At 48.0% G+C, this 18,372-nt stretch overlaps 1 protein-coding gene across 1 annotated transcript in view; it reads right to left on the bottom strand.

Moving 5' to 3' along the window:
• Positions 1-18,142, bottom strand: part of PTPRJ (protein tyrosine phosphatase receptor type J) — a gene marked incomplete at its 5' end in the record, with an annotated part of 170,871 nt that extends 152,729 nt beyond the window's left edge. The window contains one exon of the mRNA XM_082845514.1: positions 17,708-18,142. Within this exon, the coding sequence (XP_082701640.1) occupies positions 17,708-18,142 (435 nt within the window). The remainder of the gene's footprint in view (positions 1-17,707) is intronic.
• Between the last annotated feature and the right edge of the window lie 230 nt (positions 18,143-18,372).

Genomic DNA, 18,372 nt, shown 5'->3' with positions numbered 1-18,372 from the left:
CATGGCCACTGAGCCTGCGCGTCCGAAGCCTGTGCTCCACAACGGGAGAGGCCACAACAGTGAGAGGCCCGCGTACCGCAAAAAAAAAAAAAAAAAGAAAAAAAAATCTGTGCTCTTTTTACTAGAGTGCATGCACACACACACATATATATATATTTAGGGGTGCCATGGCAAAAGGTAAAAATATTATGAGATAATTGGAAATAATATGAGATTGAGAGGCAGTTAAATGGGATTCTAGTCGATTGTAACTTGGGGATACTACCAGCTCTGGGGGCTTCCCTGGTGGCATCTTTTTGAGGCAGGCTCCCTCCAAGGCATGAACAGAGACCCAGACAGGGTCCCTACCTCCTGAAGTTCATATTCCAGGGAATGGGGAAACAGAAACAGTAAACCAGTAAGATAGTTTCTGGTGGTGGTAAGGATGGACGAAATGAAGCAGGACAGCAATAGAGGGGTCTGGACAAGACACTCGAGTTAAAGCCTGAGAAGGAACCAGAAGGATCTGGGGAAGAACACTGCAGCAAGTGTCCCCCACCCCTGCACCCCAAGGGAGAGAGGAGGGTGGGCGCCAGTGTCTGCTAAAACAGAAGCAGCATGAATGGAATCAGTGAAAAGGGGCGGGTGGACAGGGTGAAGTCAGAGAGGAAGGATGGGTCTGGTCAACCGGATCTAAGGTTTAGGGTCTTACAGGCCACCATTTGGGTTTATACCAAGTGCAACATGAAGCCACATGGGCTTAAGCAGTGGAATAACACACCTTTGGGGGACAAGAAGAGTCTCAGTGGGACTTCCCTGGTGGCACAGTGGTTAAGAATCCGTCTGCCAATGCAGGGGACACAGGTTCCAGCCCCGGTCCGGGAGGATCCCACATGCCGCGGAGCAACTAAGCCCGTGCGCCACAACTACTGAGCCTGCGTGCCACAACTACTGAAGCCCACGTGCCTAGAGCCTGTGCTCCGCAACAAGAGAAGCCACCGCAATGAGAAGCCCGTGCACCACCATGAAGAGTAGCCCCCACTCGCCGCAACTAGAGAAAGCCCACATGCAACAACAAAGACCTAACACAGCCAAAAATTAAAATTAATTAATTAATTATTTTTTTTAAAACGAGAGAAGAGTCTCAGCATGAAAGTAAAAGAACCTAGCACGTGGCTGGCACTCTATAAAGAAAGAAACCCTAGTTTCCTTCTCCTTGTGTCACTAACCCTATATAACCCTGGACAATCATACCCTTTCTGGGCCTCTGATTCCAAAAAAAGGTTTGGTCTCAGTGGTTCTCAACCCTGGCTACACATTAATACCACATGAAGAGTCTGGAAAAATAAAAATAAGACAATGATGCCGGGGATGGTGTGTGCCCACGCATGCAGGTGCTCAAATCCCACTCGTCAGGAGTGGGAACCTCCAATCAGTATTTTCCCTCTCTTTTTTTTCCCCCTCAGTCAGTATCTTCTAAAAGCCCCCCAGGTGCAGCCACGGTGGAGAAGAGCCCACCAAAAGTGTATTCTAAGGCCTTCTCCCCCTCTATGGTGTAAGTACTACCCAGGAGAGGTGCCCAAGGACAGAACGAGCCACCTTTTGAGATAGCAAGTTCCTCCTAGCTAAAGATAGTCAAGCAAAAATCACTTTCTCAGAGATGAAACCTAAGAACTGGATACCCTTGAAAGATCCCTTCCAAAAGGGATTTTTGTGGTTTTTTGACTTGCTGGGTGACACTTCAGTGAGCAAATCGTTGGTCTCATTGTCCCAGCTGAAACCAAAGAGAGCAAATAAAACAGCCTGTGTGCCACCCCTTGCCTTTCTTGTGGCCATGGCAGACATCACTAACTGATCCCAGCACTCTCTCCTGCTGAGCTAGGCCACTCCAAGTGGTCTAAGAATCCCTTCCATGCAGGGCTGGAGCAGCCACTATCAATCACTTGAAAATGGACATAAACTGGAACCCATTTGTCTTCCCTAGCCTAATGTCCCTCAGGTCCTTTCTCACTCTGACATTCTTTGAGGTGATAATCCTTTTTATCTTCCTATAAGCAATGATTAACTACCGAGTTGCCTGGCAATGAGCTCAGCTGGTTTGACTGGGAGATCACATGTTCTATCCCTGAGGGCAGGTTTTGCTTTATTTTGCTTTATTCTCTCAAGCTCAGTCTCTTTGTCCTCCCCAGGTGACATCTCTCCCCCGCTCCAAGTAGCTGCACCCCCAAACATTTACCGAACAGGGCCTGAGACAGACTATGATTAGATCAGGGCAAACCAGTCCCATTCCTGGAAAAGCTCATCAAAGCCGGTGCCCTATTGCTATTACTGATAGTTGAAACAATAATAATGAGGCCAGCTGGCATTTATGGAGCACTTCCTGTATGCCAGTCCCCATGCCTGGCTGGGGCACGCTGGGGGCTCCCCATGCATTTTCTCATGGAATCTCAATCACAGTCCTCTGAGGTATTTATTATCACCATTGGGCGCAAGAGAAAATTCAGGCCTTGAAAGCTACTCAATTGTTGTTGATCACAAAGCAGCAGAAAGGAGATTACGGAACAATCCCATCCCCGGCTCTGCACGAGTCCCTTCACCTCTCTGTGCCTCAGTGCTAAAATGGCCATAATTAAAAGGACGAAGAGGGAGCCCAGCACAGTGTGTGACAGTACAGCGGACAGCTTGGAAGAACTTGCTGGACTCTGGGTGAAAGACTAGAGCCCCTAAAAAGAGTACGTCCTAACCAGGTGTGACCAACAGAGAGAGGAGCCCTTTTTTGGCTTCACAAAGTGATGTGTTCCCGAAGAGCTGTGTGAATACCCAGCTTTCAGAAAGCCAACCTCCTCGCCCCGGGGCAGGCACCATGGGCACCATGGTACCACCGTTTCAGTAGGTTTCCGGGGTTCTTCCTCCTGCCTCATTCCTGCCGGGCTCCCTGTCACTGGCTCTGAAGGCGTTACCTCCAGGCTTATGCCCTGGGGCCTCTAAAGGCTGACAATTGCTCCAGGGAGGTGGTGGGAGGGGGAACTTCCCAGCGAATCCCTTTGTAATGGGATTTCCCTTTGACCAGGTCTATCTCGTGTGGAACTTGGCATATCTGGCCTCACTCCTAATAAACACTAAGCCTTTCCTTCAATTTCACATCCCCTGCAGTAGAGCTTAGCACCACACATATCACGTTAACACCGGCTTCCTGTCCCAGCGGGCAGGGTGAGGAAAAGTGGAGCCTGGCACGGGAGTACCTATCACAGCATCCCTAAAGAGTACTCACTGCATGAGCAGAGGTGGAACATGAATCCTCTTCTGAGATCTAGCAATGTGGCTATAAATGCGCTTGTTAGTTTAGACCTACTGTCTCACAAGAGGAAGTCAGTGACGCAATCACCTGGGAATGGAAGGACAGCTGGGCCCCCTACTAACAAAGACGATGCTACCCCTCAGGGACGTTTGGCAATATCTGGAGACATTTTTTATTGTCACAAGCTGGGGGAGGTGGGTACTGGGATCTATCAGGCAGAGGCCAGGGATGCTGCTAAACGTCCTACAGTGCACAGGACAGCCCCCAAACAAGGAATTATCAGGCCCCAAATGAGGTTGAGAGACGCTGCTCTAAAGGAAAAGAAGCTGTCCCCACTCACCCCAACCAACCTCGAAGCCAAAATGCCGGATTCCAGGGGACAGCAAAGGCTAAGCGCTACATGTGCCTCTTCCAAAGGAAATCAAAAGGCTGGTCACAAACTCTGTGGTCAGATAGAGGCTGAGGGTCTGAGTCTTACCCCCACCCAACACGTGGCCCTTTTTCTTTTGCAATGTTTACTGATACTTAATATGTGCTAAATACATACCGTATCTTATGTACGCCCTATAACAGCCCTAGAGCTGAGTCATATATTCACCACTACTTTATAGATAAGCGAAATGAGGCACAGAGGTTAAACAACATGGGAAAACAAGGAATTCCCAGGCAGCCTTCTTCCTCGAGAGCCCTGGCTCTTAACCACGGCACGTACTGTCTCTCAGTCCCATGAACAAGCCTACAAGACTATCAACCGAAGTGACTTCAAGCTCTCTGATGTCCACCCTCACAGGGATGGACTCCCGGTAGCCAGATACAATGAGGCTACATTGGATGTTATGTCTGAGCCATGAAAACAATTTCAGCATCAGGTCTGAACGGTAATAAGGATGCAGGATCAGAGATGGTTTTGGGTAGAGTGGTTTGCAGGAGGAGGTGATCTTGAGGAACGGATTGAGGCATGAAGTCAGGAGATGGGTGCTTGATGATGAGGCCAAACTATATGGAGCAGAGCTACGTATAGCAAACTAAGAAAGACAGGCTACCCAAGGCCTATCCCGAGGCCATGGGTATGAGACACCCACGAGCTCGGGGCTTTGAGACCTACCCCTGACCAATCTGAGATCTTTGGATTATGGCATCTCCCCCACTCAGGGGCCCCAAGCTGTACCCCCCTCCCCAGCCTCTGAGAGCTGTCACCATCAAAGACCCAGAGACACTCTCTTCTGATTCCAGAAACCCGGTCCACCCATCCCAAGCTCTGACAGCCCTCCTGAACCACCAGAAGCCCCCTCCCCCTTTCAGGACTCACCCAGAGAACCTGTCCTTCAATCCGAAGGCCCTGGGACTGCTTCCACTACCCTGTGCTTTGAACCCAGACCTCTCAGCAGGAAACATCCCCCTAGACGACACTCCAGCTAGCAGCCCTCAGCTCCCTTCGAGGGCTCGGGGGCCCTCACATCCCATTCTACTCTCAGAAGCACAGCAACCCACCAGAAGGTTTCTGTGGACTTTGAGCCTTTTTTCTCATTTCGAAGCTCTTCACTCTCCATCCTGTATAGAGACCTACATCCCGGAAGTCTGAGGGTTGAGCACCCTCCCCCAATCTGAGGATGTATTTCATACCACCCATCACCCCAGCTCTAGCTCAGGCCCCTCCCTTCCTTGGCCCAGGCTTGGGGTTCAGCTCTTCTCTCTCTCTCCCATCCCAGGCACAGGCGCACCCCTTCATAGCCTTAGTGCGGAGCTGATCCTCAGCCTTTCCCACTTGTGGCTCTGATACCCTAATACTCAGTCCTTGTCCCCAATCTCAAACTCTCAGCTCTTCACCCCGATCTGAGTTTCATCCCCCTGCCCAGGTCTTAGGCTCTCAATTCCTCCTACATCCGTCGCTTGCACTCAGTACCCACACTTCCACTCACTGGGTCAGGGTCCAGTGAGGAATCCATCCCTGGGATATGCCCAGCCCCCTTTCCTCTTAGGATGAGCTCTCTAGCCCTGCAAAACAGGCGCAGATGCGAAGCACCCCCCAACCATACTAGCAGATCCCCATGGGAGATCGTGGAGGAGGGAGTCCTGGGGGTGCAAAGTAGATGGTCTGGCCTCACCACCAGGGTCACCTGACCCATTGTGCCACAGAGCGGGGAGCGGGAGGGGCTCTGAAGGGCTGGGAGCTGCTGGCCACATGCTCCTTCCCACCTATGTGACGCTTCTCCCTTGGAGATTCCTCGCCGCCACCTCTCCACCCCTGCCCCCCATATCCTTCTGGAAGAGGAAGGGACAAGCCCTCCTGTCCAGGGTCAGAGCCTCAGTGCCCTGCCTTCTCCATGATCCCAAAGCACAACTGGTGAGTGGAAGGGGGCCGCCTCTCCCTGACTCCCCCCGCCCCACCGCGGGTCAGGCAGAATGGCTGGCCTGTGCTGCCTCTGCACACAGGAAGTCACCCTCCTTCAACGCATTGCCTTGAGGCCTGCCTTCCCACCCCACCCTGGAAATCTGGATCTCCCCTGGGCAGTTTTCTATAAAGCCTGCAATAATCTCAAAAAAAAAAAAGAAAAAGAAAGAAAGACAGGCTAGGCTGGAGAGTACTAGATCTAAAAGAAGGGATTAGTGCTTGTTAAGTATTTTCTGCCCGAAGCAAGGATGTGACGGATCAGGACGGCCTCACCACAAGGAGAAAAGACAAACAGGACCACTACTCTCCTCCAGTTAAGGCTGGCTTATGGCTGGTTGTATGTTCTCTCTCTCTCATGATCTCCTGCTCTAGCTTAATTAACATTATTGTCTTTTAGAGATCGTTATGGTTCAAAGTGAATATAGGCCCACATCTTCAGATGCGCCAACATGTCATCTTAAATAAGAGCTCCTGTCCTGCACCCTTAAAATTTCTCTTCACACGGTAGGATCTGGGGACCACTCTAGACAACAATGCTCCTGGGCACTAAGGCAGAAGTTGTTTGAACACCTGCACAGCAAGTCTGCTCAACCTTGGGCACGTGGCAGCTGCAGCCCCAGAGTCAGGAGGCACTGTGTTAATATGGGTGAGCTGGGAGCGAACACTTAAGCCACAATCCCGACTGGGTGCCTCACACCTTCCCTCATTTAACCCTAATAACACGTGGCCCAGCAATTATTACCCATTTTCCAGATGATGTAACAAGTTCCAAGGCATGGCTGTAGAGAAGAACATAGGCCTGGGTCCATGCTTCTGCTGACACCAAAGCCCATGCCCTTTTCCATGCTTCTCTTCTTATGGGACACCCTAAAGGCATGTCATCCATGCCCAATTTCAAGCTCTATGAAATCCAAATTCATTCACAACAGGAAAGCCAAGACCCCAACATGATGCCATTATTTCATTCATTTGACCTGGGCCAAGGCCCCAAAGTTTCAGGCAGCCCTTACACTTATGGCTCCAGGACCTAAAATCCACGGCAAAATCCCTCTTATCTTCTGTGGTTTGGGGAAGCATTTCATTCCTGCCATGTCACGGCACTTGAGCAGCAAGTATCAATGTGCCTCCCATCCCACAGGAAGATGACCCTCCCACCTGTGAGAATGGCCCTCAAGCCTGCTGTCCTTCCAGGAGACTCACACACACCCTGGCCCATGTAGGCAATCCTCCCAGATCTCCCCGTGTCCCCAAGGAAGCCCACAACTAGCTGGTTGAGGTGCCGGCACAGTGTGTGGCCATGGACCAGATTATAGGTCTTTGGCCTCGGTTTCCTTCCCTGTACCTACAACATAGGATTACACGAGTTAATACATACAAAGGGCTGAGAGCAATTCATAATAACTATTCAACCTATGGTAGCTACTATTTTTATCATCTTCACTTATCCTAAGGCAATCCTCAGAGATGTGTTCAGAGATTTAATCACAAAGTCATCTGAATAGTCTTTATTACAGCAAAAAGTTTTGGAAACAAACCAGACAACAGGATGAATGAGATAAATTAAGGCACCTCCATATAATGCAATGGGATGCAACAGCTGAAAGTCAGAGAAGGGAAGAATATTTACTCTCAAGGGAAAAATGTTTGTAACATATTATCACTACTTTACAAAATGCCCCTGAGAAGAGCAGAGGAGAGTGAACTCACACCCCCAGAGGGTCTGCAGGGTACAGATTTGTTTGTTGTCTCCTGTATTTGCTGAAATTTTTCTAGATGCAACCATGTTTGTTTGTTTGTTTAAAGAAATAAAAATGTTTTTCAAAAGACTTTCTACTGAGTAACAGTGACCCTCCAGGAAGAAGCCTCATGTTTATGCTGTGACCTCCTGGGGTACCAGCATCTAACCCAATAAAAAAAAAAAATGAAAAATATAAATTACAAAGCATGTGTAGGAAGGAATCCTATTTTAGGAGAAAGAGATAGATAGAACAAGCATAAAAAAAGACAAAGATCACCCGTCACAAAATGGTACCAGGAATTAATTTCAGGAAAGTGGAGATTACAGATAATTTTGCTTTCTTTTTTTTTTTATTTTATCTTTATTTATTTACTTTTGGCTGCATTGGGTCTTCCTTGCTGCGCGTGGGCTTTCTCTAGTTGAGGCAAGTGGGGCTACTCTGTTGTGGTGCGCGGGTTTCTCACTGCGGTGGCTTCTCTTGTTGCAGAGCACGGGCTCTAGGCGCGCGGGCTTCAGAAGTTGTGGCACGTGGGCTCAGTAGTTGTGGTCCGTGGGCTCTAGAGCGCAGGCTCAGTAGTTGTGGCGCTCGGGCTTAGTTGCTCCGCGGCATGTGGGATCTTCCCCGAGCAGGGCTCGAACCCGTGTCCCCTGCATTGGCAGGCAGATTCTTAACTGCTGCGCCACCAGGGAAGTCCCTGCTTTCTTTTTTATGTATCTGTATTTTCAAATTTTTTATATTTAAAAAAAAGAAAAAAACAGAACTGACTCATAGGGGAATCAAATCAATCTCTGGATCAGGATCCTCCAGTCAACTGCACTAACAGCCCCCAGACAGGGATCCGCATGAGTCCAGTGCAGATCACCATGAGTGGAATGAGGGCAGCATGGCCTGGAGGTAAAAAAACAACAACAACAACAAAAAACATCTAGGCCGTGAGTCTCAGTCCTCCACTGTCCACCAGATGGGTGAAGCCCTCAGAGCCTCAGCTCCCCTGAGATGTCCTAAGTTCTCACTCAAAGTAGACCACACACTGGACGTGTGGTCCACAACTGTTAGCTCCCTAACAAACCCATTTACCAAAGAACGCAGAGCACGGCCAATAGCTTGTCCCACTGGGGTGGTCCCCCTGAATTATCCAGAAGGGCAACTACTTAAAGTCAGGCCTCCTCAGCTGCCAGTCAACACCCTCTCCTCCTAAGGGCCTTCCTGGACCAGCCACTGCATAATGGTTTTCAGTCATATATGGGGGCACTGATGATGCACATTTGGGGACTTTATACTAGTTTTCCACCGTCCCTGGAAACAGAAACCACCTGCATGCCCACCCCCACCCCACACCTTCCATCACTCCATTCCCTATAATAATGGCTTCCAGGGTTTTGGGCAATGATTGAAGCCATGATTAATTCAATTTATATGCAATTCAGTACATTCACACACACACACACACACATATATATAACTGAAACAAGTTTCATAAAGGAATACTTACCCTTCCTACATACAGTAGATGCCAATATTTTCTCTTCTATCATTTTTTAATAGATAGAATATATATTCTATCTATTAAAATCACTAAACTGATTTTATGACCCATGGTTTTAAATATACTGCTTTACAACATGCAAGTCTATGATTTGGTTTTCTAAACCACACTTTAAAAGAACATTTTCTGGGACATATTAGGTAGACTCATATACAACTACCGGTATCAAAGGACCAAAAACAGTAATTTCAAATGGTTCAACCTAATAATTATGTATGAACCAAACTAGGGGACTCAACTGCCCCATTTGCCTCTTGAAAGCTAATTCTAAATTTGACTGATGTTAAAAACTGGGCTACACAATGAATGTACATTATTATTGTGCAAAAGACAGATGGCACCTGAAATGGACTGGACAAGACACTGAGAGATAGTCTGAGCCACACCTTAAATGGGAATAACAAAGACAGACTCACAGGGATGTTATGAGAACTGAACGAGTTCATATATGTTGAAGGCCTTGCAAACTATAAGGTAAAATTAATATTCTCATTTTTGTAAGTAGTAAAGTATGCCAGTGTCTTGGCAAAACAAGACCACAAGTGTGGTCCATGCTTAGTGGGGAAGGAATAATCGCCATGACACAAGGACATGAAAACGTGGTAGCCCCTCAGCCAGTAGCAGGAAATGCAGCATCACCTCGCTGCCATGGAAACAGGGTGACATGGTCCACACAGACTCCCTCAACTTCCCATCTCCTGCAATTAGAGTCAAGGATTATGTCTTTAAACTTTCAGTTGGTGGCATAAAATAAGTCCTCTTGGTCCTACAGAAAATGTCCCCAGAGATAGGAGGTGGCCACAGCCAGAGCTGGCCAGGTCACAAGAGAAAGAGAGACACTCAAGGAGGACCCTGTTGCTTTAAAGGACATGGTCAATATTCCTGTGCTCTTTGGGGGCAAAGACCACACTGGCCATTCTTCAGTCATATCTTGTGTTCATCTGACCTATATTAATTCAGTTATATTAACTTGTCAAAAGAGAAATATAATTTAAATTATGCTAGCCGAGAAGCCTACACTACTTCACATTATACATTTTAATATATATATAAACACATATATATATGTATGTATGTATACCATCCATTGTGGATTTAATCTCTTAAATCCAATTTAAAATTTTTTGTAACACAATGTTTACAATTCATAATTATGGCCTTTTGCCCTAACTTTAAAAACCTAATTCTTGAAAAAATGAAGTAATGTTCTTAAATTTCTATATCTATTTACAAGGAACTTTAATATAATGTGATCCCATTTAACTTATCCAACTACCCTGTGTGAAAGGTACCACTGCTATTATTAGCATTTTAGAAATGCGAACGCCAAGGATCAGAAAGGTTAAGGCACCTGCCCAAAGCACACAGCTAGTTAGATGGTGGAGCTAGGATTCCAACTTGGCAGGCTGGCTCTCAGATCTATACCCTCTTCATCACCCAGGGGTCTTATTTATCTCTGAGTTCCTAAGGACAAGGGCTGCATCTAAAATAATTGGAAAATATATGTAATTGAAACACAAATTAGAGACAAAGGACTAACTTCCTCAGTTTCCAAAGCGCTTGTACAAATTGATAACAAAAAGACAATCTTTTTTTTTTTTTTAATGAACAGGGAGTTAACCCCCGCCCCACCAAAAAAAAGAAGGAATTAATGCAAATAGCCCAAAACAAGAAAAAAATGCTCAAAATTGAAGCTATAACTAAAAGTAACAGGATACAATTTTTTACCTCTCAGGCTGGCACACATTTACAAATTTAACAATCCTCAATTCAGCTGAGAGTATGGAGAAACAGACACTCTCCAAGCCTATGCATGCAGGTACAAACTGGGGAAAATTTAACAGCCATCAAATTTTTAAATGCATGTACCCTCTAACCCAGCCATCCTAAAATTAGAAATTTACCCTATGGAAATTCTTGTGAAGGTTACAAGAAATATGTATCAAAGACACTCTCTGAAGCATGATTCCTAAAAAGGGGGTCAGAGTGTCTAAAAACAACTTAACTGTCCATTGACAGGAGAATGGTGAAATAAACTATGGGAAAGTCACACATCAGATTAGGCAGTCATTTAAAGGAATGAGTTAAAACTATGGGCACAGATATGAAATAATCTCCAAGATAACTAAGTATTAAAAAATTAAAAGCCTAAGTAGAAAACAATGTATATATAATGTTTCCTTTAATGTAACTTTTTAAAAAGCTCAACACAGATACTTGTATACATTACATAGAAACTTTTTTTTCCTGGGAGGAAACCAAGGTTACCCACAGGGTTATCTCTTTGAAGAGGACTGATACTTTTCTAAATGTTACAGTTTTAGATTGGAGGGTTTTTAACCTGGGCTTCATGGTCTATTTTAAGGAGTCTGTGAAACCCCTGAAATTGGATACTGAATTGTAAATGTGTGCATTTCTTTTAGGGAAAGGATTCTTCGCTTACCCTTACCTTGTAAGGGTCTTAAACCTCTCCCTCCCCTGAAAGATTAAGAACCACTGTGTTGGACCCATATTGGTGCTGAGTTTTAATATTCACTCACTTCTTTGCTCAGAAGCCATGAAACAGCATTGGATTGTGACCAGCACAGGCACTCAGAAAAACACCACCCCATCCCTGCCCTGGAGAAGGAGATAGTTTGTGGCATAATAATGACATTGTCTGCTCAAGCCTCAGAAATGGCAACAGGGGACAGCTTCCCTCTAACAGGAAGAAGGAAAAGTGGAACTGAAAATTATTTGCATGTTTAAAATTAGACCTTCTGTGGGAACTGACACTACTTCGCTTTCAAAGTGCCTCCCATCTGCTGTCTCATTGCCACCACCCATCACCCAGGCATTTACATGCCGTGGAAATTCTGAGACAATAGGATGACTATTAAGGAATCCTATCACTGATAAGGAAGTAATAACAAATTTCCTACAGCTCCCGTTTTCCACGAGGTCACCAGAAAAGCCACTGGAAAGCCATACGGGGAGGTGACAAAATTGCTGTGGACTTCTCTGGTCTGAGAGACCTGCAGCTTCCAGGGATCTCCACTTAAGACACTCTCTGCCCCTCTCATGACCACTCCTTCCCTGGCAAATCCAGTGCCAACCCTTTCTCTGGAGGGGCAGCAAAGACGTCACATGCACAGCCTGTATCACACCTGTGACTGGTTAGCCGGGGGTGATCAGAATGATGTCAGCCCCACAGCCTGTAAGAGTCACGAGGCCACCTGCTTCTCTTGCTCATCACCAGGACCTCCATTCAGTGCCTGTCCCACATCCAGCACATCCCCAATTTAAGCAATTTATCACATTTACAAGTGTGCCGTAACCACAACATCTTTCCATAATTCCGTACTCAATATTTTTCTTTAGCTTAACTTTTTATTAAGTTTAAACAAATTTATTTACCATGACCCTCATGGGTTTGACATCTCACTTATAACTTTTTTACTAACGCTCCCCTAAAATAAATAATTATTAACATTGTTCTAAAATGTTTTGTGAGCCAAGTTCATTTTGCACACCACCAGGGTTATTCCGCACCACTGTGTGGGAGACGCTTAATAAATATTTGTTACATGAATTAATGACTTGAAGCCCCACCTCCCCTCCGCAGATAACAGCAGCAGCCACAACTAGCACCGGGAGACTCGGAATTTACAGAGCAGTTCCTCTTCCATCTGACTTGATCCTCTCCGCCACCCAGTGAAGCAGGAAGTATTAGTCCCATTTTCCAGATAAGGAAATGAGGAGTCACAGAGGTTAAGTGTCTTGCCCAAGTCTAGGCAGCTACTAACTGGCTGAGCGAGGACCTAAACCCAGGTCTTTCCATCCCAGATCCCATTCTGTCTCCACTAAAGCAGGCCTGCCTCACATACTCAGGCTCCCAAAGAAACATGAGCAGGAAAGGGGGTTCCTGGGCTGTCTGTGTTACAAATGGAGTAGATTCTACAGGGTTTAGAATGCAGAAAACCCAAAATGACTCCCTGTCCCATCAGGGTTCAGGCCCCACAAGCCTGTCCTTCACCACAGGTCAGTCACCTCCTCTCTTTTTATTTCCCCCTCCTTTTTTTATTGAAATATAGTCGATTTACAATGTTGTGTTAATTTCTGCTGTACAGCAAAATGATTCATTTATACCTATATATACATTCTTTTTAAAATTCTTTTCCATGATGGTTTATCACAGGATATTGAATATAGTTCTCTGTGCTATACAGTAGGACCTTGCTGTTTATCCATTCTGTATATAATAGTTTGCATCTGCTAACCCCGAACTCCCAATCCATCACTCCCCTACCACCCACCCTTGGCAACCACAAGTCTGCTCTATATGTCTGTGAGTCTCTTTCTGTTTCATAGATAGGCTCATCTGTGTCACCTCCTCTGTTAGCTGCACACTGAAGACTTTTGTAAAACACATCAATTCTTCCAGCACAGGACAGTAAACTGGAGCGGCAGAGATGGCAAACCCACCTCTGCCATGTACTAGTTATGAATCTTTGGTAAGTTCTGAACCTCAGTTTTCTCCCAAATAAAACGGGATCAGGGAATTCCCTGGAGGTCCAGTGGTTAGGACTCAGTGCTTTCACTGCTGGGGCCCAGGTTCGATCCCTGGTCAGGGAAGTAAGATCCTACAAGCCACGTGGTGTGGCCAAAATTAAAAAAGAAAAAAATAAAATAAATAAAATAAAATAACTTAAAATAAAATAAAATTAAAAAAGAAAAAAATAAAATAAATAAAATAAAATAAAATAAAATGGGACCATGAATAGCACCTACCTTTCAGTTATTTCTGCAATGGTCAAATGAGATAATGCATTAAAACCCTTAGTGCCTGCCACATATAAAGTTACCTATTAATTAATGTTGTCAGCAGCATTCTATTCGAAGGGAAAATTGCCTCTTACCCTACACTCTAAAAAATTCTCTTGGCCAAGCAGTGAATGAACTAAGTAAGTAACTGCTGATGAAGTGCTGGCTAAACCCAGGCCTACAGTCATTCAGCAACTCTACCTGGGCCTCAACCCCAAGCAAAGATTACTTTTAGGAGCTAAATAACCTCTTTGCTGACCGAAATTGCTCGCTCAGGAGCCAGGATTCTCTCTGCTTAGGAAACCTTGGGTGTTCTGTGGTTATCTTCACCGTGTGGCTAAACTTGAAGTCGGCTCAAAGTCACAGTCTAACCATAAACCAATTTGCTCTGTTTTCTTAAACTGTCTGCAAACAAAACATAATCGTTTGGTTTTTCCGTTGTTGTTCTGAAGCAAAACAAAAATATTTAAAGTCACCCCTATGAGAATTTTAACAAGCAAGTTCAAGGGGAGTCAAAATAATTTTTTGTACCCTGGATGAAACAGGTAGGTAAGAGGGCTTAAGGATTAGCTACAGTAGACAATAAACACAAACAGCTATTATTCACCAGGAAACAAGAAAACAAAGGAAAAGCAAATCCAAAACACTATAAGACCAACAAAACAGCTATCACTCACCAGTTTGTTTGTTTGTTTTTCATTCTAAAGCAGCCCACTATCAAGCTGATTTTATAAAGAATCTGTCAGGACTGCTTTTCTCCAAAGAAGGAGGCAAGGGGAAAAAACTGCTTTGTCACATTGCCTAAAACATACACACAAACCAAAATTACTGGGCAAAAATGCTACAAGAATGGGTGAAGTCACCGCACCCAGCAAAGTCCTCATGTTGGAATCATCTCTGGCCATCCTTCCTGTCTTGGAGAAGGGGGATGAGAAGCCAGGTTAAAAAATTGCTTTTCCAGCCCTACTAAGCATTAAGTCTTCCAGCACCTCAGCTTCCTTGCTTCCGTACCCATTATCATTAATGCCCAAACAGAGCTTCATCTTTTCTACAACTTGGCCATTTTTTAAGCTGCTACAGTTGATTCCATTTAAAAACACACACCATCCAAGCCTTACAAAACCAACCAAGTGTTAGGGAGGCAGTCGGATAACTTCACCCACATTTCCTATATGTATGGTACAAGCTTCAGAAATCTCAAATATGACTTTCAATCTCAAATATGATTCGACTTTGAAAAACTCAATTTACACCCACAGTTTCAGGAGTACACAGTGAGGCAGGGCTGTGCCTATTGTAAAATTAAGAACAAAGAGAAAACATGGCCCAAAAAACAGCATCATGAAAATCTGAGGCACGGGCAAGTGACACAGGTTCCAGTCCCAGCTCCTCTACTGTCTTGCCAGGTGACCTCAGCCCAATCACTGTCTTCCCTGGGCCTCAATAGCCTTATCAAAAAAAAAAGAAAAAAGAAAAAGAAAAGAAACAAGCAAAGGAACAAAGAAAAAGGACTTTGAGCTATCTTGAAGTCTGGTCCAGCTCAAAAACGCGCTGAATCCCTGAAATACCCAATATCAAAATAGACCGTCAAATGTGGATTTTGAAGATGCTTTTTCAGAGAGCCTTTCAGACTTCCTATTTTATAATGTATCCAAAAATGAGAAATAAAGAGCCCTCTTGAGTTTCTACAGGACAAATTAGAGAGGAAGGAAATACCTGAATAGGGGACAAGTGTAGCGTGGCAAGATGCTATTGAAACACAAGGAAGGATTGGGCAAGAAATAAATTTACCCAAGAAACGTTTCGCTGATTCAAAGCACAGCTAGCAACCATCAGGGCCCAAGCAAAACCATAAATAATATAATAAAATATATATGTACCAAAGTAAACTAAAAATAAATGAAGTATTTCTTTAGTATTAACTTTGGTACAAAAGATCTTCAATATGAGGCAATTTTTTTTAATCTCATATACTATTCTCCATGAATTTCCTTACAGGGTCAGGGAGAAGACAGTCCATACACACTGTACCTTAATGTTAACCCCATCTGGACACACTTTTTTTTTTTTTTTTTTTTTCTGGTACGCGGGCCTCTCTCACTGTTGTGGCCTCTCCCGTTGCGGAGCACAGGCTCCGGAGGCGCAGGCTCAGCGGCCATGGCTCACGGGCCCAGCCGCTCCGCGGCATGTGGGATCTCCCCAGACCGGGCACGAACCCGTGTCCCCTGCATCAGCAGGCGGACTCTGAACCACTGCGCCACCAGGGAAGCCCTGGACACACTTTAATGTTTACAAAGCTCTTTCAGACACTGGCCAGTGAAAGTCCCTCAAACCACGCTATGGGGCAGGTGGTCCCATGCTACAAAAGCTATTAACTGAGGATGGAGGAGACGGAAGAGCAAGTCCAACCTGCACCCGGCCCTGGAGCTGGTCTTCTGACACCTAATCCAATATTCTGTGCAGGAGGTCACAGAGCCTTCCAGGCCTTCAGGACAGCCTGTTCAAAGCCTGCCGAGGAAAACTATGAGGGGACACTAGCAACCAGAGTGTCCTTTGGGTTCTGAGTGTTGTCGCAGCCCCCAGGCCCCGGCTGCCTTCTTGTCCTGCCTGCTGGGCTGCATTGCTGCCCCAAGGCTGACGTCTCTGCTCTCAGACAATCTTTTTATTTGTGCTTGAAAGTTTTCCCTTGTAATAACCTACAATGGAAAAGAATCGAAAGTATATATATAGATATATACATATATATGTATACCCGAATCACTTTGCTGTACACCTGAAACTAATACAATATTGTAAATGAACTACATTTCAATTTAAAAGAAAGAGAAAGGAAGGGACCTGGAAAAAAAAAAAAAAAAAAAACCAGTTTTCCCTGAAGCCAGGTTCCATACCCAGCCAGTAACTCACTTCCCAGGTTTTCAAACATCATGTCCTCAGAGCCGCTGTCTGTATAAAAGAAGCAAGGTTTTTCCTTTACAAAATGCACAACAAGGGTATCATCAGGGCCCTTTCCACTGCGAGTTCAAGACCCTAGCAGTCTCCTAGAAAGCTGTGAGGACGAACCCGCTGGCTCAGCTCCCGCCGCAGGGCTGGGTGATTCTGCTTTTTCACTTCCAGTTCCCTATCTGTGAAATGGGGACATCTCCCAGCTGCCCGGCCTCACCCCGTGGGAACACCGTGAAGGGGAAACGGCGCTTTCAGAAAGATCGTCACCAAAACGGCAGGCACAGCATTATCTGAAAAGCGAAGCTAGAAAACAGGGCGGGGGGTGGGGGGCAGCCGGCGCCCACAAAGCACGAATTAAGCATCCAGGGAAGCAAACAGCTTCTCCGGGAAGAGGACCGTCGCCCGGAGGCACGCCTGCGAGTGGCCACCTTCTCCCCAGGCTGGGAACTTTCCCCAGAAGCAGCGCCCTCTGCCCGGAGGCCCCGCGCCTCTCCCACTGCCCGCCGCCCGGCGCCCGACCCTGCCCCGGCTCCCCGCGGCCGCCGCCGCTGCCCTTCGGCCCGGCCCCTCGGGCCCCCGCAGGCCGGGTCGGAGGTCGGCTGCGGCTCGGCCAGGCCCGCCCGGCTCCGCGTCGGGAGCCCTCCACAAACACGCCCCCTCCGGCCGCCTCGGGCTGGCGAGCCGGGCCCGCGCCGGCCAGATGTGACCAGCTCGGGTCAGGGCCGGGCCAGAGACGGCCTGCAGCCCGCGCGGGGCCGGCCACGGGGAGGCTCCGGGCACCCGGGACCCCGAAGCCCACCACCCTCCCTCGCGTACGCGGCAGCCGGGGAAACGGCTCGGTCGCCGGCGCGCGAGGCCGGCCTCCAGCAGCGGGGGGCCCCGAGGACGCGGACCCCCCGCCACCTCCCCCGATCCCCGCAGGCAGGGCGCACCCGGGCAGGTGCAGGGGCTGCCAGTCCCGCCCCCACTCTCCTCGCGCCCCCCCACGGGCCCACCCATCTCACCTGGCCCAGGCGCAACAGCAGCAGCAGCGGCGGCAGCGCCCAGCGGAGCCGGGGCGAGCGCGGAGGCGGCCGCGCCTCCCGCGCCGCCTGCTTCATTCCCCGCGCGCCCTGGAACGTGCCCGGGACGCGCGAGTCGGGCCCCGCCGTGCTTCCGAGCCCCGGCGCCCTAGTCGCCGCCTCCAGCCGCCGCCTCCGCCTCCTCCTCCTCCAGCCGGTCCGCCTCGTCCCCGCTCCGCCCGCCCCGGGCTTCCCCGGGGACATGGCAGCAGCGGCGGCGGCAGCGGCCACACGGCGGAGCCTGGCGGGGCTGCAGCGGGGTGGACGCGTCCCTGGGCGCGCAGGGGCTTCGCAGGGCGGAGCGAGCGGCGCCCACCCCCCGCGCTCAGCGCCCTGATCCCGGCTCCGGCGGCTCCGGCTGCCTCCTCCGCGCGTCATGCGGATGGGGCTGCAGGGAGCCTCGGCGAGCGCTCAGCCCCCTCCCTCCCCCTCCCCCTCTGAATATTCATCGCTTCCTCCCACCCCGGCCGGCCGACCGGCTGCCGAGCACCGCGGCCCATCGCCGCCCTCCCGCTGCAGCCCCCGCCCCCGCCGGGCCGGCCGGGCGGCTGGGAGGGGGCAGCGGCGCTCCCCGCGCGCTCCCGGGCGGCTCCCCTCCGGCGGGCAGA

The sequence above is a fragment of the Leucopleurus acutus genome (genome assembly GCF_964270905.1).
Source record: "Leucopleurus acutus genome assembly, chromosome: 8".
Lineage (NCBI taxonomy): Eukaryota > Metazoa > Chordata > Mammalia > Artiodactyla > Delphinidae > Leucopleurus > Leucopleurus acutus.
The sequence above is the reverse complement of the archived record's forward strand: the minus strand, read 5'-3'. Positions and strand labels throughout refer to the sequence as shown.